The following is a 26169-nucleotide window of genomic DNA, read 5'->3' as shown; positions in this document are numbered from 1 at the left end:
TTCAAGTCCTTGATAAATTCAGATACTATTGGAAGATGGGATATAGATAAGCCTTCTGAATCTTGATGTTATACTACAATTACTCTCAAATGAATTCAGAATTTGACTTCAAATCAGAAATGGAAAAATGAAAAAGTACTGATGACATCAGGCATATAAATAGATCTCCTTGATCCAGGCACACCAAGCAGCAAATCTTCCCTTGAAATTATAAGAACATCTAGTTGCAGGGAGGACCTTAATCAAAAGCATTTAGCCAGCTAACTCAGACTTTAGCTAACTAAATGAATATTTGGGCACATATCTAGCTAAATTCTAGCCGACTGAGTTGGGGGAGATTCAGGGGCATGACCTGGAGGAGTTGAGTTAGCCGGCTATGTCTCATCGGGCAAAAGAGCTATCCTAAAGTTAGGCAGCTATAGTTATCCAGCTAACTTTAAGATAGCCGACTACATTCAATAGTGCGGCTTCACTACTGAATATACCTCCAAAATTAGCTGGATAAGTTTAACTGGCTAATTTTGCTAGCCGGACTGTGCCTGAATATGGACCTCAGGATTTATAACTGCTAGTATAACCTGTTTTACTTCAGAAGGAAACAGCAAGGTCATTATTATTTTGCTTTCAATATCCACTGTCAAGGCCAAAGACAGAAGGTTGAGATGCAGAAGAGAGTTCCTCAGTCTGTGTTAGGAGTTTTGGGAAAACTGGAAGGTGAACTAGTGGAGCTATCTCTAGCCTTTGAAGCCATGAAAACAATATCTGTCCTTTGGTAACTTGAGTAAGGTCTTTGAGATAAGAGAAACTGGTAGAAATGTGTACATGAGGGCTTTGTCCCAATGAATAAGGAACGAGTCCAATGCCAAAGCATTGATCACTCATTTCTTGGAGCAAAATATGGAAAGTTTGTGATTGTGTGGTGATGCAGATAGAGGCATTCCCCATCTGTGGAAAAGACTCTGTAAATCTGTGTAGTGAAGTGACCATTCAGGAGACTGGAGGTATTGCTAGAATATGTGCTTGCCTGGGAGATAAATGGTAGACAATGTGATGCTTTTATGTACAGCCCAGTTCCAAATCTTTATGGTTTCTCTGGATAAGATCGCGGAACCTGTGCCTTCTTGTTTTATTTATGTAAAACATTCCTATTTGATTGTCTGAATTTGAATTATAGAATGTTTTATCCAGTTTTTGATATTTGAAGAATGCTGAAAATTGCTCTAAGCGCCAAAAGATTGATATGATACTTGATCTCGCAATTTGACCATGTCCCTTGACAACAAATGTTATTTAGATGAGCTCCTCAACTGTGAAGAGACGAGCCTGTGGTTATTACCTGTCAAATCTTCATTGGGTGAAATGAGAGACTGTGAAGGAGATTCACTGGTTTTGTTGACCATTTTATGGACCATATGAGATCTTTCAAAACTGGAATCCGAAGGTGTTGCTTCCAACAAAACTTGAAATGCTTATCTCATGTGCAGCCTTGTCAATGGTGTCGCATGCACTGTGGCCACCATGTGCCCTAGCATTTGCATAAAAAATTGCACTGTCACTACTGGATGATTAGAAACAGTGTGAACTATTTTAATGCATTCTTTGACATGAAAGAAAATCTTGGTGTTTAATTGGGCTCCTACGAACTCCAGACAATGAAAGAGATGGAGGTACGATATTTCCAGGTTGACTACGAATCCTGGTAGCTGTAAAATGTTGAGAACAAAGAGCATATTGCTGCTGGTTTGAGTGTAAGATCTGCTTGATACTATCCAATTGCCTAAATAAGGAAACACTAGAATGCTGTTTTTCCTAAGATGCTCTGCTACTACAGCCAGGCATTTGGTAAGCAATTGCTAGGCCAAAGGGAAGAACTTATATTGATAATGCTGCTCCCCCAGAGCAAGCTGAAAGAATTTCCTGTGGGATGTGTGAATAGGGATATGGCGAGAAGCATCTTTGAGGTTCAGTGTTAGCCAGTCACCTGTTTCTAAATGAGGAAGGGCAGTGCCCAAGGAGTTCATTTTGAACTTTTCTGTCTTGAATTATGTGTTTAATTTTCTGACATCCAGAATTGGGCGAAGGCTTCCTGACTTTTTGGGAATGAGGACGTATCGCCTCTTTGTGGATGTGGGACGTGCTCTCTTGCATGAACTTGTAGCAATTATATTAATCGCTGCAAATGGGGCAAAACCAGAACCAGATCAGTCTGTCCTGAAACCAGCAGAAAAAGTAATTTAAAAAGAGGGTCCTCCATTCAGAGCTGCTACACCCTGTCTGCACTTCTGATGCAGTTCATCTCACTGCAGGCTGCAAAAGAACTTTTGTCCATTGTCCATTTGGAAAAAATTACTAATAAGCACCTGCAAATATAAAATGTTTGCCTGCTTTATAATAGATTTCTAGCTATCTACTGTGTGAGACCATCGCTGGTTTGATCCATGCAGCATGACACTGCAGAGCCTTCGCAGCCAAAGCTGCATGAGGTAACAGTGTTAGGAAGAGACACAAGGCAGCTAAGCCCTGTCACCTTGCAGAGCCCTTAGGCAACCAAGTTTTCCATTCCTTATCATCCTGCCATAGCAGTCCAGACTAGTGGGTTATCTCCATCTAATAGCAGATGGAAGCAGATGACCCGCCTTTTCTTCATTGACATTATTACTTGGTATAAAGGCTGGTGCTACGCTGACAATAGTCGGTATTTCTGTCTCCAGTAGATGGTGGACACATGCTGGACTTGTGCAGTAGGCGCTCTCAGCTCCCAGGTCTCTGGCTTTCCCAGGGCAGCAGATTGTGTGCGGTTTTCCCTGGTAGATCAGTATCTTGGCTCCTAGGGCAAACAATTTTTGTGATGGCTCCTGTAGTGGAACAGGCCTGGATCATAGCTTCCAGGGTTCCCTTTGGGGCCTGGTTGAGCAGGGCGAGGGTCATGGTTTCCAGGATTCCATTTAGGGCCTGGTTGAGCAGACTCCTGCACCATGGATCCTGGGTGCCCTTGTGGGCCTAGTTGAGCAGCATTAGGTTAAGAGATTTCCAGGTTCCATTTTGGGCCTGGTTGAGTAACAACTGATACGTGACTCCCAGATTCCCTTTTGGACCTGACTGAGCAGTGTCAGTAAGTGAGCCCCAGGTTTCCTTTGGACCTGACTGAGCAGGGCCTGGCAGGTGGCTCCCAGGCCTCCAGCCTTGAGAGGTCTGGAAGGGGAAGCCTTTGGCAGGTTCCTCTCTACCTGAGGCTGTGGCTGTGGGTCCTCTTCCTCCCTTCAAGCTCTGCACCCAGGCCTGGATTTAGGCAACTGCAGAGGGCGCCAAATTTTGAAGGCATTGAATACCTGGGCCGAAGAGGAGCCTGCTCCTTCTTGCTTTAAGGCAATACACTGGTGCCGCTTCAAAAAAAGCACCACTATAGAACGCTGGCCCAAAAAACCCACACCGGCTTTCTAGTCTCCAAGAGGGAATCTCCTGTTCCCTAAACAACAAGGTGAACCCCTTCTCTCATCCTCCAGTCCTGCCTATGAGCGCCAAAATCTGAAATCTGGCCTCACCTGCACCCCTTACCTATGGACTGACTGGGCTAAGCAGCAGCAAAGCTGCTTTTATAAGAATAAATAAATAATAGAATAAATAAATATAATATCTTCCAGGATAATATATAAATCTATGACGCTGATCCATAAAGCTATTCAAAACAGAGATATGCTCTGGTTCACCGATCATCTTCAATTCAAAACTTCACACCGCCCAACGAGATTCCAGCATTTAGCCAAATTAAAGATCCCAGCACCCAATCTGACCAAACTTTCTAGTACAAAAGAACGATCATTCATCATTGCTGGTTCAACTATATGGAACACCATGCCCTCTGAATTACGCCAGGAACTTTGCCACAAAAAATTTAAACAAAATCTCAAAACCTGGTTATTTAAAAAAGCATACTATTAATGAACTGAATCCTCCGCTCTTCTTCCTAATTTCCACAGTCTACCATTTATTGTTTATATATATATATATATATATATATATATATTTTTTTTTTTAATTCAAAACTATACATGTTATTGTATTTGTTCAGTTACTATGTTTCATTGTAAAGCGCAATGCTGAATTATTGTTGAATGTAAACCGAGGTGATGTTATCTACGTACCCCGGTATATAAAAATCTATAAATAAATTAAATAAATAAATAAATAAATAGAAAGCACAGCCAGCTACAGTCCTTCAGCGGCTGCCGTGAGAATGTTTTACAAAACTGCAAACAGGGAAGGGTCTTCTCCTCTCTGTAAACCCTCCGGGCAGACGTAATTATTCACTGTCGTGGCAGGACCTGCAGCTGTTGGAACTCGGCCTGTTCCTATAAAGTCAAAATGCCTACAGCTGTTTTCCTTCCCAGAGACGTTTGGATGGTGGCCACTGCAGTTGTGGAAACAACCAGCTCTTAAAGGGGGGGTGGGGGGGGGGGGATCTCCGCAGCTGGATTGGAGTGTTTTTGGTGGCAAGCGCTGCAGCTATTCCCTGCGCATGGAAAGCCAGCAGGCAAAGGGAAGCAGATGGCCCTGTTACCTCGTCAGTCTGCACTGGCCACCTATTTAGGGTATCCCATGCAGTCACATATTCGCTGCTTGTACTAATACCAGTTAGAGGCCCTCGGGACCAAGTGGCAGAGCAGCCCTGTTATGAATACATGTGCACAGGGCTCATTCTCAGAAGGCACTCACTTGATATGTAACTTTTGCTACATGAATTTCGGTATATAAAAATGTTAAATAAATAAATAAAATTCCTGGTGTGCTTGTGGAAAAGTGCATGCACCTCAAGTATAAAGTATTACTTCCTCCTCCCTCAGACAATTAAACAAAAGAGGTGCAAGTTCCTGAGCATTAGAGTTCAGGAGCTTCAGTGAGACTCTTCTTACTCTCCCTAAGGACCTTTGTCTATGCAGGGATACAGAGTCCTTCTGGACTAGGGTGGCTGGTTAACCTTGGGCTGCTAAGAAGCCTCCTCCATTGGATTCCCTTGTGGCCAGCAGGGAAGCTGATCACGGTGGAGGATAGTTTCTTGGAAACCCAGGAATAAGGAGAGTTTGCCTCCAAAGGGGGCTCCTCCAACCTCAGGTTATTCCAGAAAGAGGGGCTTGTTCCCACCTATCCTTTGCGTTGGTGCCATAGTAATGGCCATAGACCGCAAAACGGGGCAGCAGGTTCAAAGTTTGAGGTCTGTCTTAAGAAATATTCCTAGAGGATAGTGTTAACGAGTCTCAGGACTGTTTGACGCCTTGCTGACCTGAGGGATGTCAGAAGAATCAGCCAGGCGAGGTGATACTCTGTCTAGATATTGATCAGCCTGGTTGTAGAGTTACGGATTACACGAATTGTCAAAACAGATACTCATCTGGCCCTTGGAAGGGCAGGTTTCCCTGCCACCTCCTTCCCCCCCAAAAGCAATTCTGGTATGAATCAGTTACAGTGACCCTACTGTGGGTGATTCTTCACTCCTTCAGGCTAGTGGTACTGGTCATGGTATGGGACTGGTGGTCCCTAGTGCCCCCCCCTTAGTTTCAGTACCTTGATGGTGTTTCCTTGCACGTCGGCGTCAAAGAGTAGGTAGTAAAGGCTGCTCTGGGGAAGCTTCAGAGTTTGATAGCTGTGTTTCAGTACCACTCAAGGCTCATGGCTTAGCTCAGTACGCCTATTTGGGGTTCTGAAAGAAAAAGGCCGGTCTCCTTTGGTGCTCCTTCAGCCAGAAGGGAGTCATTCAATGTCCTGGGATGCCCCATTGCATTATGCAAACCCTTACTCCATCAGTCTGGCTGTGAGGCATGAGGAGTTCTTTTCCTTCCTGGACCTTTTAGAAGTTTCTATTGAATTCCCATCTGGGACGATCTCTAGAAATTCTCTTATCCCTTTGCATTTTGTATTCAAAGGAAGCATTTCCACTTTCAACTTCTGACTTGTTGCAATGGCAAAGTCCTTCACTCCAGGGTCAGAAGGATACATCCCAGCCTTATTTCGATCTCTACTTTGACCTATGAAGGCTAAGGAGTTATCTGTCAACCTCATCCAAGGGAGCTCAGGTTCTCGAAGTGCTGATTTGAGTGGTAGGCTACGTAGAAAGTCTGGTACTTTCCCAATCGCTGGGTTTGCTTTTTCTATTGTCTGTTTATTAAAATGTATTGTCCTCACTCTTCACACAAAGGTCTGAGGTGGATTACAAGATAAAACATACACAATCCTCTGGACGAACATAAAACAGCCAATAGGCATCAAACACAAACAAAAACATCATAACCTGCCAAAACACAGTAATCAAGCTGTCTTTATTCCTCTGACCAACTAGACAATGACTGACTCCTAATTATATGCTCTCTTAATAGGAAGAGCCTTTTTAAATATACTATGGCAATCAATGGATCGGATATTATTTGGTACATAATTCCATAAGGTTGGACCTGTGGTATCTAAATGCGCCAGCTTTACTCTAGGCACTTTCAGCAAGTCCTTGCCCTCAGATCTTAGTGACCCAATGATGGGTTTATAGATCCTCAAAAATTATCCTAATCCAACAATCTGTATCTCCATGAATAAGTCCGTGTATCAAGGTGGCTAATTTGTACTGACTCCTGTATTTAATAAGTAACCAGTGTAATGAACCCCCTGAATGGGGGGTTGCAGTGAGGATCTGGGCCGCAGCATTCTGAACAAGTTGCAGTGGGTGCAACACCTTTGTTGGAAACCCTGCGTAAAGCGCGTTACAGTAATCCAAGCCGGTTACGACCAAAGCCTGCAGAACAGTGCGAAACTCATTGGGCTCTAACAGAGGGTGAAGCTTCCTTATAGTGCGTAGTTTGAAAAAGGAAGATCTCACAACTGCTTTAATCTTCTGGTTAAATAAAGGCATCAACACTAACCCCCAGGTTCTTCACATGATGGCTAATGGGAATGGTGTGGTTGTTAAATTTCAGGGAAACTGGAACATTATATGGAGGGAATTTACTAAGAATAATGAGCTTGGTTTTAGCGATATTTAACAATAGTTTGTTGTGAAATAAGCAACAATTAATTGAATGTAAACTTAATGAGACTAATTTCAGAATATCGGACCAGTTAGTGGAGTTTTGAACAAAAAATTATATGTTGTTGGTATAGACACAAGAATTTACGCCGAGACAGGAAAAAAGCTTGCAAATTGGGGCAAGATAAACATTGAAGAGGGCAGAGCCCTATAGCACTCTGCTTCCCACTGACTTACATTTAGAACAGTGAATGCTGGCGGGACCTTTCTTGATATCAGGGTAGGCTGAGGCCTTCTGACTCAGGTGAGAGTGAGTAAATGGTTAGCAGAAGTGTGAGACTTATCCCCTGCAGTTCCTAGAGCGTAGGAGTATCACCAGCTCCTGGGTTCTGTGATGACCTCTCCGGATCTAATTCCCTGGAGTCAGAGCTCACCTGTTGGCTTGCTAGTACCCGCAATAGGTGCTTCTCCTGTTCTACTCAGTCAGGGATGATTTGACTTGAGTGGCAGGTACCATAGTCTATCAAAAGGAATGGATCTGGATCCTCCCAGCTTGGTTATGGGCACGTCAGAGTAAGCCTGGTGTCCTGGGATGTGTTCTACACCCCTCACATAGTTTAAGGGATCTGGTCCAAAGAAGAAGAAAAAGCATGTGGTCTATAAACAAACCACAAACCAAGGCTATCGGGCCAGCCTACCCTTAATAGCTGCTGATGCAAACAGGCAAGGGGACGCTCGGAGACCAGCAATAGCCCAGAAAAAAAAAACCAGGTTGTTTTGGTTGGCAGAGCAGAACTTACTGCAGTTTCTAGCACTTCATGTTGCAAGGGTAGCATACATTTAAACTGACTTCTTCAACAGGAATAAGTTGGTCTCCAGAGTGTGTGAGCAGAGACTGGAAGCTTTCCTGAACAGAATACATTATGGGGATCCCCTACAATTGAAACTGATGGCAAATCGCTAGTTTCCAGGCCATTAAGATTCAGCTGCCAGAAAAAAAAGAGCTTAATGACTGCTCATAGCTTGGTATGCCAGGAACCAGCTTTGTTTTTTGTCTTATCAGCCTTAACCCTTGCAGAGTGGGTTAGTTCAAAGAGGAAAATTCTTCAGTAGTGACTTTTTCTCTGGCCATTTCACCTTGGCAAGTGGACATCCCGTTCCATGCTGACCTTTCTGCAAAAGGGTTTGGAACAAGGGCTAAGCTCTTAATACCCTATTCATCAGGTTCAGGGAGTTTGGCATTAAGTGTATTTGTCCTCTCCTCCGACCTCCAGTGACCCAATGAAATCTGGATCTGTTCTTAGAACTCTAGTCTCCTCCCTTTGAGATGCTCAATCTTCTCAAAGGATATTCCTTAAAATTGACTCCCTACCGGCCTATGCCCAGAGTTACAGACCATTATTGGCAATGATCCCTCCTAGTCTTTCCACACATTAACCAGTGTCATCCTTCTTATCCAAGGTCATTTTTTGCCTTTAGTAAACAGGCACTATCTCTTCCAGTGGCCCTCATGGGGACAGGGCAGCTTCGGAAGTCTCACTGTCCATGTAAATCAAGCAGATTATCCCCTCAGCCCCTGTTGAAGAGTCAACAGATTCCAAGGGGTGCTTTGTGCTCAGGGCTTAATTTGTAGACAAGAAGGGAGTGGAACTGTGGAGAAGGATGAATGTAGTGGGGAGAGAGTGAGGGAGGCTAGGGCGTGAGGGTAGATGTGAACTCTCTCGCTCCCCCAAACACATACAACTCTCTTTCTCTCTCACACGGACATGTATGCAAACATGCTTTTCACACTCCATTTCTGTGGGATGCCACAGTGTCTCTCCTCTGACTCAGACTGTTAACAGGCAGAGATAACCCTACTATTCTGGACTGCTGTGGCAGGACTCAGGGAACGGAAATTAACAGGTAAGACTAAACGTTCACCTTCCCCGCTCATCATTACCTCCTGAGACCCTGTTGCGTTGGCACTGCGACGCTGGCGGCCCCGCTTCGGATACCCGTTAACTTTGCACTCGTAACAGCCCTCAGGGGACAGCAGGTTCTCCTCACTCTCTTCGGCAGGCGCCGGCAGGTAGGAACTCTGGCCAAAGCCAAGCCCGGAAACGCAGTGCCTGCAGGGGTGAGAGCAAAACACATTGCGTCGGTCTTGTATTAAAACGACACAGCACCTGCCTGTTTATTTCTCTGCACTGAGTAACAGGAGGCTCTGACTCATCTAGAATATCTTGCAGCTTGCTCAGCCCACCAGAAGAAAAGGGGATGGCTCCATGTCACCAGGCACAGGCTGAGCCAGGCCTAGTTTAATTTCCGTTATGTTTGTAGGCCTGTAAGTTCCAGCTCTGTGAGAAAAGCAGGAACTACCAGCGCGGGACTGGCTCAGCCCATCCCTGATGACCTGGAGACGTCTGGTCAGCTTAGTGGAAGAGGGAAAGCTTTAAAGCAAGGGTATTCACACCAGCCCTCGAGGGCCACCAACAGATTGAGGTTTCAGGACACCACTAATGAATATGCATGAGACTGATTTGCATGCAATAGAGGCAGGTGCATGCAAATCTGTCTCATGCATATTTATTAGAGATACCTTGAAAATCTGACCGGTTGGTGGTCCTTGAGGCCTGGGAGTGAATACCCCTGTTTTAAACTGTTTAACCTTTTAATTTTAATTTTCAACTGAAACTTGGGTTTTTAAAAGCAATAAGGCCCAGCTCTGCAGGTCTTAGTTCAGTAAGGAATTCAGGGCATATTACTTTTACCTTGGACAATTAACTAAGCTCTACCAGCCCTTACTGCTCTGTCAGGTCTGAGTGCTTAAATAAGAGACTGTTAGGAATACTGCCCTGTGGACCAGTGATTGTTATGAAAGCTGTCCCTTACCCTTGCCCAGCTCTGAAGTAGCCCCCAGGACAGCCACAAAGGTAGCCACCATCAGTGTTGGAACAGCCATAGCTGCAAGGGCTGCCGGTCCCCGAGGAGCACTCGTCCACGTCCTGACACCCCCCAAGCGACTGGTCGAAGTCAAAGCCGGAAGGACAGACGCATTTGAAGCTGCCAAGGGTGTTGTAGCAGGAAGCAGCACCACAGGATGAGGAGCTGGAGCACTCATTTTCATCTGAAACAAGAGCAAGGCCAGGAGGTTCATTAGAGCAGCATAAAAAGATCAAACAAACTGCTTTGTTACATGGAGAGATAAAGTGGAGACAGGTGAGGTGTGTGTATGTTCTCGGACTCCCTTCAGATAGTGTGTGTGTATGCATTTTCCGACTCCCTTTGGGTAGAGTGTGGGTGTATGCATTTTCCGACTCCCTTTGGGTAGAGTGTGTGTCCACACTCTCCAACTCCCTTTTCGTAGTGTGTATGTGTGTCATAGTTGGTGAGCCATTAGGCTGTGGTGTGGTTGACGCAGCCTAGTAGATGAACCCACTAGGCTCACACCAACAGCTGGCAGACACGTCCTTGCTGGGACAGGACCTGGAGCTCCATCTGTACCAGCCCCATTCTCCTTGGGTTGAGACTTTGGGTTCCAGGGGCTGGCAGGGCTTAGATGATAGTCCCTCAAGGGGTGGATAGGGAGAGTCCAGGTTGCGATAGTTGCCAGGGCGGGCAAAGTGCAGAGCGTAGTCAAGTTCAGTCCAAGGGTCAAGGCAGGTAGCAAGTAGATGATGTCAGAGTCCAGGTCAAGGCTCAGAGCAGGCAGCAAACCAAAGAGAAGTCAGAATCCAAGGCAGGGGTTAGAACTGGGAAGTCAGGCTAAGACAGAAAAGACAGACAAGATAGAAGGTAGGGAAACAAGACAAGGCAGGAAGGACTGGGCAAGACAAGTGAGGAGTAGGGCAAGGTAGGAGCCATGCAAGGAGGCAAGGCATGAGGACAAGGACACAAGGCAAGAGAGCAGGAATAGGAACAGCAAGACGAGGCTCACAGGAACTAGCAACATGCACTGCAAGGCAGGAGGATCTATTGCTGAGGTGACAATGGACTGAACAGCTAGTCCTTAAATGTTCTGGGCTGGCTGCCATTACTGGGAGGTTGCCAAAGGAGAATTTCCACCATTGGGCTAAGAGGCACCACCGCGCAGCGTGCGCATGCCTAGAGAGGCCTAGGCAAGGATTGGTGTGGTGGCGTCCCAGCCGCACCTGAGCAGCATGGCGTTGGGCAAGGGCTGGTGGCGCTCCACCAGCCCTTGCCCAACGCCTTGAGTGAGGCCAGTCACAGGTATTGTAACTTATTCCGAACTCTTTTGGAGTTTAGGATCTCTTGAACCTCAAACTCAGTATCTTCTTCTGAAATTACCTCAGGTTTAAGAGGAGGCCATGAGGACCTTGACAAGAGTACTGGCTTGAGGAGGGAGACATGGAACACATTATGTATCTTAATCATGGGTGGAAGTTTCAACTGGTTGGCCACTGATTCTAGGTAGCAGACAATGGGTAATGGCCCACTGAACCATGGTGCAAATTTGGCTGAGGACATCTTGAGTTGCAGGTTCTGGGTACTTAGCCACACCAATTCCCCGGGCTTGAATTGTGATGCTGGTTGGCATGTCTTGTCCACTTGTTTCTTGAATGGCAGCCGTAGGAAGGAGCTGGCACATCCTCTGCCATACGTTTTTGAAGTCCTGGCCCATAGTGTTGGCCACAAGACAGAAGACTGACACTGGGACGGGAAGTGGTACTCTAGGATATCTGTCACACACAATTTGAAAAGGTGAGATTCCAAACTCCCGACATGATTATTGTGGCAGAACTCTGCCCAGGGGAAGGGTGAGGCCCAGTTGTCCTGAAGCTCATTAACACAGGTTCACAGGAAGCCTTTCATGACCTGGTTCTGTCTGGCCATTGCTTTGGGGATGATACGAGGAGGGAACATCCAAGGATATTCCATACGTCTTGCACAAATTTTTCCAGAAACGGGCTGTAAACTGTATTCTCTGATAGGAGAGGATATGTGTGAGAAGCCCATACAGGTGAAAGATATGTTGGCCGAAAAGGCAGGCTAATTCTGGTGCAGATGGGAGAACTATGAAGTGAGCTATCTTGGAGAAGTGATCCACTACTACCCAGATGGTGGAGCAACCTTTAGAGAAGGAAAGGTAAGTGACAAAGTCAGTGGCCAGGTAGGTCCAGGGTTCCTCAGGGGCTGACAATGGCTGCAACAACCCCCAAGGTCAAGCACTGAAGCTCTTATGGAGAGCACAAGTGGAAAAAGATTCTACATAGTGCTGCACATCCTGCTTCACTCACAATCACCAGTAATGGTGGAGCACTAATTCCAGCATTCTGGTGACTCCTGGGTTTCTGGACAGATGGCAGTCAAGGGCCCATTTAAGCACCCTTTCTCGTAGTCATATGGGGACCACTGTTTTCCCCGGAAGGAAAGGTACAGCAGCTGTGACTACAATTCTCACTGGGTCAATGATGTGGCTGGGAGGCTCCGAGTAGTCTTCGATCCCAAATGACCTAGAAAGGGCATTGGAATGTTGATGCTTCTTCGCTGGACTGTACTGAAATTTGAAATTGAAGGAACTGAAAAACAATGACCATCTGGCCAGACTAGGGTTCAAACGCTGGGCCTGTGGTAGGTATTCCACATTTTTAAGGTCTGTATAGATCATGATCTGGCACCTAGACCCTTCCAACAAATGGCATCATTCTTCCAACACTAATTTCACGGCCAGAAGATCCCGGTCCCCAATTGTATAATTCTTTTCTGCCTTAGTGAATTTCTTTGAAAAGAAAAAGCATGGCATAAGGCTCCCTTGATCATTGTGTTGAGAGAGGAAAGCCTCTGCCCTGAGGGTTCTACCTCTACGATGAAGGAATTTAAATGGTCCGGATGGCAGAGACAAGGATCTCAGAGACACTCCCTTTTGAGGCTAAGGCCTGAATGGTTCCGTCAGTCTGTGCCCTTTTTGGTGAGGGTGATAAGGGGAGCCTCTAAGGAGGAGTACTTGTGCATAAACTGACATTAGTAATTTGCAAAGCTAAGGAAATGTTAAGTCCCATGGGATGCAGACAGTCCTGAATGGTTTTAAACCTTCTCTGGGTCCATATGTAGTTCATGCTGGGAGACAATGTAGCCCAGTAATGATGGCTTCTCTTGCTCAAACATACACTTTTCAAGTTTTGCATACAAATGGTGTTCACAGAGTTTTTGTAACATCTGTTTCATGTGTTCTCGATGCTGTGCCAGGGAACATGAGAAAATAAGAACATAAGACTTGTCATACTGGCTCAGACCAAAGGTCCATCAAGCCCAGTATCCTATTTCCAATAGTGGCCAAGCCAGGTCATAAGTACATGGCAGGTTCCGAAGGGGTAAATAGATTCCAAGCTGCTTATCCCATGAATAAGCAGTGGATTTCTGCAACTCTACCTTAATGATGATTATTGAACTTTTCCTCCAGGAACTTGTTCAACCTTTTTTAAATGCAGCTACACTAACAGCTTTCACCACATCCTCTGGCAATGAATTCCGGAGCTTAATTATGCGCTGAGTAAAATATTTTATCTTGTTAGTTTTAAATGTATTACTTAATAACTTCATTGTGTCCCCCCTGGTCTTTGTACTTTTTGAAAAAGTAAACAACTGATTAACATTTCCTCATTCCATTCATTATTTTATATCTTCTAACATATCTCCCCTCAGCCGTCTCTTCTCCAAGCTGAAGAGTCCTAACCTCTTTAGCCTTCTTCATAGGTGAATTGTTCCATCCCCTTTATCATCTTGGTCGCCCTTCTCTGTACCTTTTCTAATTCTGCTATATCTTTCTTGAGATGTAGTGACCAGAACTGCACTCAATACTCAAAATGAGGTTGCACCATGGAGTGATACAGAGGCATTATGATATTCTCTGTTTTATTCCATTCCTTTCCTAATAATCCCTATTTGCTTTCTTGGCTGCTGCTGCACACTGAGCAGAAGATTACAATGTATTTTCAATGATGACACCTAGATCCTTTTCCTGAGTAGTTACTCCTTGCATTATGTAGCTATAATTTGTGTTACTCTTCCTAAGTGCATCATTTTGCATTTGTCCACTTAAATTCCATTTGTCATTTGCATGCCCAGTCTCCCAGCTTTGCAATATCCTCTTGCAATTTCTCACAATCTTCTTGCAATTTATTAACTTTGAATAATTTTGTGTCATCAGCAAATTTGATCACCTCACTTTTTCCCATTTCCAGGTCGTTTATAAATATATTAAAAAGCAGTGGTCCCTGGGGCACTCCATTGTTCACCTTTTTCTATTGGAAAAATTTACCATTTAGCCCTATTCTCTGTTTTCTCTCTTTTAACCAGCTGGAAATCCACAATAGGACACTTCCACCTATCTCATGACTTTTTAATTTCCTAAGAAGTCTCTCATGAGGGACTTTGTCAAATGCTTTCTGGAAATCCAAATACAATATATGAACTGGCTCACCTTTATCCACAGGCTTATTTACGCCCTGAAAAAATGTAGCAAATTTGTGAGGAAAGATTTCCCTTGGCTAAATCCATGTTGGCTTTGTCCCATTAAACTATGCCTATCTGTATGTTCAGCAGTTTTTCTTTTTTATAATAGCTTCTACCATTTTGCCTGGCACAGACATCAGACTCACTGGACTGTAGTTTCCTGAATTATCTCATGATCCATTTTTAAAAATTGGTGCTACATTGGCAACCCTACAGTCTTCAGGTATCACAGATGATGTTACTGATAGTTTACAAATTTCCAATAGCAGGTCTGCAATTTCATTTCTCTTTAGCTTGTCAGTTTGCCCTAGTACATCTTCTAAGAGATTTGTTTCAGTTCTTCTGAATCATCACCTTTGAAAATCATTTCTGGCATGGGTCTCTCTTTCATCTTCCTCAGTGAATATAGAAGCAAAGAATTCATTTAGTGTCTCTCTTATGGCTTTGTCATCCTTAAATGCCCCTTTTACTCCTTGACCATCTAATGGGCCAACTGACTCCCTCGTAGGCTTTTTACTTTGAATGTACCTGAAAACGTTTTTATTATGAGTTTTTGCTTTGACAGCAAGCTTCTTTTCAAATTTTCTTTTTGCTTTCTGTTATGATCCAATTGTCAAGGAGCCCTGATACTGTTACTTCTCGCACCAAATCCTGTGTTCCACTAAGGACCAGGTCTAAAATAATTTCCCCTCTTGTTGGTTCTTGTACCAGCTGCTCCATGAAGCAGTCATTTATTTCATCTAGGAACTTTACTTCTCTAGAATGTCCTGATGTGACATTCACCCAGTCAATACTATGGTAATGGAAATCATCCATTATTACTGGGCTTTCAGGTCCAGGTATACCACCACATGGGAATACAGGAGATCTTGGAAGGTCTCATTTAGCATTTGTTGGAAGATGCTGGGGACATTAGAAAGGCATGACTCATAGTGGCCATCCTGGGTGTTGAAGGTCGTCTTCCACCCATCATCATCCCAGATGCATATAGTTATAGGCTCCCCTGAGATGCAACTATGAGAAGATTTGCCCCCCCCCCCCCATAAGTGGTCATATAGCTCCATGATAAAGGGTAATGGATTGTGGGTTTTTCATGTGATGGTATTGAGGCACTGGTAGTCTATATATAGCCTTAGCGAGCAAGGCATCTTCCCCATGAAAAAAAAATCCTGCTCTGGATGGAAAGGACGATTGGTGGATAAAATCCTGTTCCAGGTTATCCTGGATGTAGGCAGTAATGGCTTTGGTCTCAGGGACAGAAAGTGGATAAACATGGCCCATGGGAGGCATCTTGCCGGACAGCAAATCAATTGGACAACTGTAGGGTTGACGCAATGGTAGGATCTCGGCCTGTTTGCTGAATACATCAGTGAATGCCATATACTGGGGCGGAAGACCTGGCAGAGCTAAGGTAGCTGTCCGGACGGTTACGACCAGTGGGTGGACCTGGGAGAGGCAGCATTTCTGCAAGATGGTCCCTATCGAGCTATCTCTGCATTCCCCAGTGTATCTATAGGTTATGCAGCATGAGCCAGGCTAATCCCAGAATGAGGGATTTGATAGCCCTGGGTGGAACTTAGGAGACTGTCTCCTGGGGTAGAAGCTCCATCTGAAGGGTTAACGATAAGGTGGCAAGAGCTAGACGTCCAGGCAGATGTTTGCCACATATAGAGGATATGGTAACTGCGATAGGCAGTGTAGTAGTGGGTAGATTGTATTGGCAAACCAAATCATCCACAATGAAGTTGTCACCTGCTTTAGAATCCAGAAATGCTTAGTGTGGACAACGGTGTCTCTGAAGAGAAGATAAACTGGCACAAGTAGTTGGGGAGAGATAGTAGGTCGACCTATGGTTGCCTCCCCAACCAACCCTAGGCTCAGTAGTTTCCCGCTTTTTCCTGGCAATGGCTGGCAAAATGCCCCTGACCTGCAGAGTAAAGGCAGAAATTATGCCAAGTATGACTCAGTTTCTTCTCCTCGGTGAGATGGGCCCTACCCAGATGCATGGGTTCCTTTGGAAGCAAGGTGACCGGGGAGACTGGTGCGGGAATTGGAGGTCACTGGAATTTGGGGTTTAGTTGGAGGGTTAACGGAAGGTCCCTCTCTTCCGGGCTTGTTTCTAGAACCAGAGGTCTACCCTTATAGCCAGGGAGATGAGATCCTCATGTGTGGTTGGGATGTACTAATCTGCCAGTTCATCCTTTATTCGGTCTGTCAATCCTTGCCAAAAGATGACAGACTATTTTTGCCCCAATGAAGCTCAGAGGTGAGGGTTCAAAAGAGAATGGTGTACTCGCCCACTGTGAGGTTGCCTTGCCTGATCAGAAGCAACTCAAGAGGTGGCAAACGAGGCTCATCCGGGCTCGTTGAAGATTAAACTAAACTGGTGGAGAAAGGTATCCATATTCTCCATCATGGGGTCCTTTCGCTCCCAGAGAGGTAACGCCCAGGCCAGGGCAGACCCGCCCAGCAGGGACAGCAAGAAAGCTGCCTTGATTTGATCAGAGGGAAAGCTGACTGCCTGTAATTCAGAGTGCAGAAGGCATTAATTGATAAAGCCTCTGCAGGCCTTAGAGTGTCATATCTGGGAGGAGGTGCCAGGTCCTGGTACTCAAGTGGGCATAGCTGGTACTCAAGTGGGCATAGCTGGAGGTGCCAGGTCCTGGTACTCAAGTGGGCATAGCTGGAGGAAATACCACAGGGGCTAACGCTGGTAATCGGGCCTGTAAAGTGTCTATGCATATGGCAAGGTCCTGAAGAAAACCAGTTGTTTGGCTGAACTGCTCTTGTTGTTATTAGACTTGATGGACCAAACCTGGTATGGCCTGAACTGAGGGCGGATCCACTGAACTTATGGCCTCAGCAAACTGTCACGGTTGGTGAGCCCTTAGTCTGTGGCATGATTGACACAGCCTAATTGGTGAGCCCACTAGGCCCATGCCGACAGCTGGCGAGCATGCCCTTGCTGGGCCAGGAGGTGGAACTTCACCTGTCCCAGCCCTGTTCCCCTCAGGTTCAACATTTGGATTCCAGGGCCAGCAGGGCTTAGGTGAGAGTCTCTCAAGGGGTGGATTTGGAGAATCTAGGGAGCAATAGTGGTCAGGGCAGATAGCGTGCAGAGCATAGTTAAGTTCAGTCCAAGGATTGAGGATGGCAGCGAATAGACAGTGTCCGGGTCCAGGCCAAGGGTCAGGGAAGCAGAAAACCAGAGAGACGTCAGAATCTAAGGCAGAAACAGGAAGTCAGGCCGACAGACAAGACAGAAGGTGGGGAAATAAGACAAAGCAGGATGGACTGGGCAAGATAAGCGAAGAAAAGGGCAAGAAAGGAGCAACGCAGATGGCAAGGTCTGGGTTGAATTTGGTGCCATGGGCTTTTGCCCACATGTGCCCTCTACAGGGGGCGTTGCTGTCACGCTGGAATCTATTGTCGGAAAAGTTTCATCGGCCTTTACCACTGCAGGTACTTCCAGATCTATTCTCTTTGGTGGCTGTGTCAGTCCAATTTAGAGAAAGGAATGGGCCTGGAGGTTCTGGACTGGGTTATAGGGATTACGGATGCCAGCCTCAAGGGTTGAGGGGCAATCTGTCAAGAACAGATGGTTCGAATGCTGTGGTCACCAGTGGAAGCATCCTGGTCTATCAATCGCTTGGAAACGAGAGCAGGAATTCTTTCCACAAGTCCAAAGTCAAATGGTCAGAGTGTTTTTGGACAATGTGACAATGGTGGCTTATATCAATTGGCAAGGGGGAATGAAGAGTCCTACAATTGCCCAAGGATCTCAGGACCTTTATGCCTGGGTGCAGCGACATTTGCAGGGGATAGCAACTTCACATCTTGTGGGAGTGGACAATGTGCAAGCGGACTATCTCAACAGGCAACAGTTGGACCCCGGAGAATGGGAGCTATCAAAGGAGGCCTTCGGCCTTATCCAGTCTAGTTGGGGCAGTCCCCGTCTGGATCTGATGCTGTCAAGGAGCAATGCCAAGGCAGCAAGTTTTTCAGCTGCAGATGATAGGTCATAGCCGAAGGCATAGATGCTCGGGTTCTTCCATGGCTGACAAGGATCCTGCTGTACGTGTTCCCTCCATGACCGTTAATAGGTCAAGTATTTAGGCACATCAAAAGGCATCCAGGCCAGGTGGTATTGATGGTGACAGAGAAGTTGTGTCGTCATGGTTCATGGATCTGGTTCAGCGCGCAATTGACGGGTCCCTGAGATTGGCTCAGTTGCAGGGGCTGTTAACGCCAGATCCTATTTTCTTAGATTAGGTGGATCACTTTTGTGTCATGGCTTGACTTTTGAGAGCAGGCGCTTGTGACGAGCCTATGATTTTCAAGGGCTTAGTTTACAATTCTGTGCAGGTTCAGGCGGCAGCCTTGGGAGTCTCAGAGGTATGCTCCAAGGAAAAGGGCGAAGGCCTCACATCCGGATGTTTTGAGGTTCTTGAAGGGGGTCGAGCATTTGTGCTGCCGGTGCATAGATTGGGTCCAGCATGGAGTTTAAAATTGGTCTTGTGAGTGCTTTGTGAGCCTCCGTTTTGATCCATTGAGGAAAGTGTCGTTTGAGGACCTCACACTGAAGGTGGTATTTTTGGTGGTGATTTGTTCGTTCAGAAGGATTTCGGAGCTGCAGGCTTTGTCCTGTAGGGAACCATATTTGAAGATTTTAGACGAGGAGGTGTCTTTGCGCACGGTACCCTCATTCCTATCTAAAGTGGTATCTTCGTTTCAACTGAATCAGACTGTGGAGCTCCTGCCTTCCCGAATTGGTCTGCTGAGACACCGGAGGCAAAGATCACAGTTTTTGGCGGTCAGATCATTTGTTTGTATTGTTTGGAGGTGCCAGAAATAGATGCAAGGCCTCCAAGAGCACGATAGTTCGTTGGCTGAAGGAAGCTATTGTTTTGGCCTACCCTTTTGTAAGGGGAGAAGAATTCCAGATGGGTTGCGTGCGCACTCTACCAGAGTGCAGGCAGCGTTGTGAGCCGAGAGTCAGTTAGTGTCGCCGCAGGAGATTTGTAGAGCGGTGATGTGGTCTTCTCTTCACACTTTATCTTGCCATTACCATTTACATGTTCAGGCTCCAGGAGAGCCGACCTTTGGCGAAAGTGTGTTGAGAGGGGGTCTTTTGCGAGCCTGCCCAATGTAGGAGTGCTTTGGTACATCCCACATGTCTGGACTGATCTGGGGTACAAACGGGAAAGGAAAATTCGTAGCGCATATAGAAAGACATGGTTTAATGGAACACAGTCAGCATGGATTTACCCAGGGCAAGTCTTGCCCTCACAAATCTGCTTCACTTTTAGAAGGAGTTAATAAACATGTGGATAAAGGTGAACCTGTAGATGTAGTATACTTGGATTTTCAGAAGGCGTTTGACAAAGTCCCTCATGAGAGGCTTCTAAGGAAACTAAAATGCAGGCCCTGAGAGATTTGTCTCAGCTTACGGGTTTACGGGAACCAAAAACAGAGGCCCCAAGTCAGAGTCTGTATGCTGCGAATCCAATATGACTGTCACTCCTGCTGCGGCAGCAAGCACACCGGTGGGATCTGGCAGAGCCACAGACCTTGCCGATGCAGCCCCCCCCTCCCCCCGTACCCCCAGAGGCAGGTGATTTCGTTGTCATCTTATCTCCCCCTTCAGCGTAGCTGCAGCACTACAATCCTCCCCCCAGCACTGGCATCCCACACATGGAGCACAGCATGGCCTTTTTCCCCATGCGCTGCTGAAGTCGCCTTCACGTCACTACCCCAACTGCCCGGAAGAGCCTCCGAACATACAGAAGCAAATCACCACAGCTCCGCTGCTGACAGTCACTGCTCCCGTCAACCCCCTCAGGTGCCGTGGTTCTTGAGCCTTAATCTCTCTCTTTTCTCTTTTTATAGAGAGCAAAAAAAGAATAACCAGCCAAAGGAGAAGCAGCACACAGAGAAAAACGACTCCACTGCCTCCTTTTATGTATTTATTTTATTTTTGCTGCTCCATTTTTCTCCTGTGAAAGAAAAATGGAGAATCCAACGAGAGGGGATTAGGGGGTGCAAACTGTATTGCTCAGCTTCTGGTCCTAATCCAGGAAATACTGGAAGCCCCCTGGGTCTATGACTGCACTCAGCCAAGGGAGGGAGCTGCCCATACATTTATACATCTGGTTTTTCTTCACCTAACCTGACCAGGCCTCAGTTCACAGTACAAGATGCTCACTTACTATCTGCTGGAGACACGAGAATAGTGGCAGGCTGAGGTCAGCACAGGAGCCTATAAGGAGAGACCCCAGCAAGTCTGTTACTCTCTGTCTCCATCTGCTGGTTGGTGAGCAAAACCCATGCATCTGGACTAGTCTGGTTAACATCTGTCCCTGCAAGAAGGTGCCAGAACCCCTGGATGGCCACTTTCATCCCTTATTATCTTTCTTTTTTTTTAAACTAAATGTGTATTTAAAGCATAACACCTGCCGCAGGATGTCAGATTTCTGCGGGAAGAAAGCCCAGGAAGCCTCAGAGAGCAGGTAATCTCCTGCAGGTGACTATTTAAGAACACGAGAAGTGCCATGCTGGGTCAGACCAAGGCCCATCGAGCCCAGCATCCTGTTTCTGACACTGGCAATTCAGGATCACAAGTACCCATCAGATCCCCAATAGTTGATCTATTTCTTACATTTCACTCCCTGAGGTAAGTTTAGACTTTCCCACATCTATCTAATAACTGGCTAACAACTTGTAATGCACTTTTCCATCAGGAACTTTCCAATCCCTGCTCTTTTTTTCTCCTCGATGATCTGACTGTGGAAAAGAAGTTTTATGGCGTGTCATCCTAAGTGGGTTTCTGTTGGCTTTTGTTGGGGGTTGGATCCATCCATTCTACTCACCGATACACTGGTTCCATTGGTAGTGTTGCACATAACCCTGGGGGCAGCCACAACGATACCCTCCCAGCACATTCTGGCAGCCATGTTGGCAGCGATGGTTCCCATCACACTCATCCACATCTGAAAAATAAACATCACCCCCCCGAAAAACTTTGGTAAGAAACAGTCTCAATGTGCACAGTTTGCCTCAGTGTCACTAACACCAGGAAAGATTTCTCCCCTCTTTGTGTCCCTTGAGTATCACTCACACTGGGACAGGTCTCTCTCCACACTGTCTCTCTGAGCATCACTGAAACTAGGACTCAATGTCACTAACAATGGGACAGGTGTCTCTCCACATCGTGTCTCTCGGTATTAAGCATCATTAACACTGGGACAGATCACACTGCGTCTCTGAGCATCACTAACACTGAAACAGGTCTGTTTCTGAACCCCATTTTTGATGTGTCTCTCGCCAACACTGCGTTTCTTAGAACTCAGCATCCCCGACACTGGGACAGGTGTCTCTCCATGAAACGTCTCTGGGCATCATTAACACTGGGACGGGTCTTACTCCATAGCGCATTTCTCAGCACCCAGCGTCACCAAAACTGGGACAAATCTCTCTCCACACTGCATCTCTCGAGGTCAGCGACACTGAAAGAGATCTCTTCCTCCCCCCCCCCCCCCCCCCACTGCATCTCTCAGCATCACCGACACTGGGATGGTTCTCTCTGCACAAGGCATCTGTTGCTGCTCAGCATCACTAACACTGGGGCACATTTCTTTCCCATATGGTGTCTCTCAGCATCACTAACACTAAGTCAAATCTATCCCCACGCCCTCCCCTCCTGGTCCTTGATTCCTTCATCAACAGCTCATAATTAGCGAACTCTCGCTGCTTGCAACTGTATATTATCCCTGCAAGTCCTGTGCTCCCTAACCCACTCCAGTCTTCAAGGCAGGCTTCTGGCTCTGCAGAATTAATGCGCTCTCTGATTAGCAAAAGGCCTTCACTTGTGCCTTCCTTTCCCAGTTCCCGGAGAGAGGAACAGACTTGGCCCAAGAATTCACAGATCTCGCTCATCACGTTACAGTGAGGGACAAAGGAGAACCCCATACCTTGCAGTCCACAGTTACAGTGATACTTAGGGGAGTCTTTTGCTGCATTTCTTTACTTACATTTTGTTTCCACAGTTCTCTGTGTAACGGAGGAAGGAGGGATGTCCTGTATTAGAAAGCCAGAACTGTGTTTGGGCTTAAGGATTGCCTGTTTTGTGACCTGGGACCTAAATGCTGACACACAGCCTATTTTCCCACCCCGATGCTCTTTGCTCCAGGAAGGCCGGAGTGCAAGGCAGTGGGGAGGGACGGAAACCAGCCATGGCACTGGCAGAACATTGTTATGGTGGCAGAGGGACCAGGATCTTACCTTCACAGTTGCTGCCAGCGCTGTCCAGGGAGAATCCTTTCTGACATTCGCAGTTGAAGCTGCCCGGGCTGTTCTGGCACACACCTCTGGATCCACACAGGCTGGGCTGAGCCGTGCACTCATTGTTATCTGCAAGATACTTCAGACAGGTAAACACTGCAATATACCTCTCTTTAAACACTGATTTGAGCCTGGGGAAAGGCCAGGTCTCCTTTAATTCTGCACCCTAACTGCAGCGTGGGGAAAGGGCAGGTCTCCTTTATTGCTGCATACTGATTCCAGTCTAAGGAAAACCAGAGTTGCTTACCTGTTCCTCGAGGACCGCAGGATGTTAGTCCTCACAGATAGGTGACATCATCAGATGGAGCACGACGTGGAAAACTTATGTCAAAGTTTCTAGAAACTATGACTAGTCACACTGAGCACGCTCAGCATGCCCTATACCACACATTCACATGGGGGTCCCTCTTCAGTCTCGTAACATAGAATTACGATGAAAAATAAAAATAGGAGAAACCCAACTCCGCGGGGTGGCGGGTGGGTTTCGTGAGGACTAACATCCTGCTGTCCTAGGAGAACACCTGTTACAGGTAAGCAACTCTACTTTATCCTAGGATAAGCAGGATGGGAGTCCTCACACATGGATGAATCCCTAGCTACAGGCTGCTCCCCAACACAAAAGGGGAACAAGAGACATCTAACCAGGTGCCAACCGGCACAACAACACTGGTGCTGTTGGTAACAGAGGGGGAGACAGCTTGAAACCCAAACAACGGGTCCTAGGTTGGGAGAGTTCGCTTTTACACCTCAAACAGGTTCCTGAGGACAGACTGGCTGAACCTACTATCGTGTTGGCCATCTCTATCCAAACATCAATGGGGTGTGAATGTTTGCAGAGAACTCCACGTCGCAGCCTTGCAGATCACCTCCATGGAGAGGCATAACAGAAAGAGATACAATCTGCTAGCCAATTGGATAGTGTCTGTTTAGTGACGGCATCGCTCAATCTATTCTTAGCAAAAGAAACAAAAAGTTGGGTGGACTGTCTATGGGCTTCTGTCTGTTCCAGACAGAAGGCTAAGGCTCGCTTGCAATCCAAACTGTGCAGTGCTCGTTCGCCTTAGTGTGAATAGGGCCTGGGAAAGAATATTGGCAGGATGATTGGTTAAGATGGAAATTCATCACCACCTTAGGCAGGAACTTAGGATGCATGCACAAGTCTACCCTGTCATGATAGAATTTTGTATAAGGTGGATAAGTCACTAGGGCCTTGAGCTCACTGACCCTGCATGCTGAAGTGACTGCCACCAAAAATATGATCTTCCAGGTCAGGTAATTCAGGTCACAGGTGTGCAGTGGCTCAAAAGGAGCTTTTCTTCAGCTGAGCTAAAATCAACACTGAGGTCCCAAGACACAACGGAAGGCCTTATGGGAGGCTTCAACTGATGCAGACCCCGCATAAAATGTACACCTATACGCTGAACATAGACGGGCATACCATCTACACTGTAATAGTAAGCGCTAATTGTACTAAGATGGAGCCTAAGCCAGCCTCCGATAAGTGTAGAAGGTAATCAAGCAATTTTTGTGTGGGGCAAGAGAACAGATTTAGGGCTTTTGCTCACACCACATGGAAAAGCTCCTCCACTTAAGTCCTTAGAGCTTTCTAGTGGAATGCTTTCTAGAATCCACCAAGACCTGAGACACATCTTCTGAAAGATCGAGCGGCTGCAGAATTAACCTCTCAATATCCAGGCTTGAGCGAAAGGGTCTGGTGGTTGGGATGTTGCATCCTGCCCTGATATTGCGTGATGAGATCTAGGGAAGTTCTCAGACAGATCGGTCTCCTGATGGACATCTTCTGAAGGCGTGGAAACCAGACCTGTCTTGGCCAATGAAGGGCTATGAGAATCATAGTCCCCCTGTCCTTGTGAAGCTTCAAGACAGTCTTCATAGAAACATAGAAATGACCTCAGAAAAGGACCAAACGCTCCATCCAATCTGCCCAGCAAGCTCGTGGTAGCATCAAATTGTATAGGCATACTGGTCAAAGGCATCAACAGCCGCATCAGCAAGTTACTCCCACTCCTACTTGTATTCCCAAACCCCGGAATCCAGTGTCCTCATTGGCTGCTGTCTGAGTCCGATTCCCACCCGTCATTTGTTTTCCCCCTACCGTTAAAGCATAGAGCAATATTGGAGATGCACCAACAACATGAAGGCCCACCGCCAAGGGTAGCAACCACCACACAGCAATTTATCTCCCATGCACTTCCCTCTTCATTTCCATCCTTAGTCCCTAGGGATCCACAGTGTTTATCCCATGCCCGTTTGAAATCTTTTACTGTTTTTGTCTTCACCACCTCTTCTGGAAGGGCATTCCAGACATCCACCACCCTCTCTGTGAAGAAATATTTCCTGATGTTGGTTTTGAGTCTTCCTGGAGTTTCATTCCGTGACCCCTAGTTCTACTAATTTCTTTCCAACTGAGGTTTATTTATTTGAGTGTTTTATATATACCATCATTCCTTGTGAAAATCACTGGATCACAATGGTGTACAGGTTTGACACTAACAGACGATGAGTTATGGAGGTAGGCATATATACCGGCGTTAAACAGGGAAAATAAACTGTAGCAACAGAGGTAGGCATACACTTCGGAGATAAACTGGGAAAACAATCAAAAACTACGGGAATTATTACTGGCATCGTAGCATGGGACCTTCTTGTGTTGGGGTACTTGCCAGGTACTTGTAACCTGGATTGGCCACTGTTGGAAACAGGATGCTGGCTTGATGGACCCTTGGTCTGACCCAGTATGGCAATTTTTTATGTTTGTATGTTCAATGAAGCGAGGTCGGTCTACTCTGTTCCTCCTATTGGAGGATGACTAACCCTGTTTTACGAGGAGTGGGCCAGAATCACGACAGGACCAGTTGGTCCTAAGTGTAAAAGAGACGGTTATTACATTAGAATTCTCTCAACCACTTCAATATTTGTTCATGGTTTCCCCTTGCAATCCATTCAGCAAAAGGAAGGTGTCCCAAGAAACCATGGATTGGTTATAGAGGCTGGGGGCTGTCGTTCCCATGCCTAATGGGGACACAGACAGGAAGGTATTCCATATATTTCGTGGTGCCAAAAAAGGAGGGGTCTTTCTGTCCAATTTTGGATTTGAAAAAGGCGAATGTGGCTCTCGGGTTCCTCATTTTCATATGGAAACCCTGTGCTTGGTTATTGCAGCAGTGCACAAAGGAGAGTTTCTGACTTCTCTAGACTTAACCGAAGCATACCTGCACATAGCATTCCATCCAGATCAGCAACGGTTTTTGAGGTTCATGGTACTCAGGAAGCATTTTCAGTTTTGTGCCCTTCCTTTCGGTCTGGCAACAGCTCCAATTATGCTTACCAAGGGTGATGGTGATTGT

At 46.3% G+C, this 26169-nt stretch overlaps 1 protein-coding gene across 1 annotated transcript in view; it reads right to left on the bottom strand.

Moving 5' to 3' along the window:
• The window catches only part of LOC115081569 (fibrillin-2-like), a gene marked incomplete at its 5' end in the record, with an annotated part of 190616 nt that overhangs the window by 146251 nt on the left and 18196 nt on the right, over positions 1–26169 (bottom strand). The window contains 4 exons of the mRNA XM_029585997.1: positions 8949–9117; positions 9881–10115; positions 21331–21450; positions 22742–22870. Of these exons, the coding sequence (XP_029441857.1) occupies positions 8949–9117; positions 9881–10115; positions 21331–21450; positions 22742–22870 (653 nt within the window). The remainder of the gene's footprint in view (positions 1–8948; positions 9118–9880; positions 10116–21330; positions 21451–22741; positions 22871–26169) is intronic.

This window comes from Rhinatrema bivittatum, unplaced genomic scaffold, assembly GCF_901001135.1.
Source record: "Rhinatrema bivittatum unplaced genomic scaffold, aRhiBiv1.1, whole genome shotgun sequence".
Classification (NCBI taxonomy): domain Eukaryota; kingdom Metazoa; phylum Chordata; class Amphibia; order Gymnophiona; family Rhinatrematidae; genus Rhinatrema; species Rhinatrema bivittatum.
Note: the sequence above shows the minus strand (reverse complement) of the source record. Positions and strands in the feature narration are given on the sequence as shown.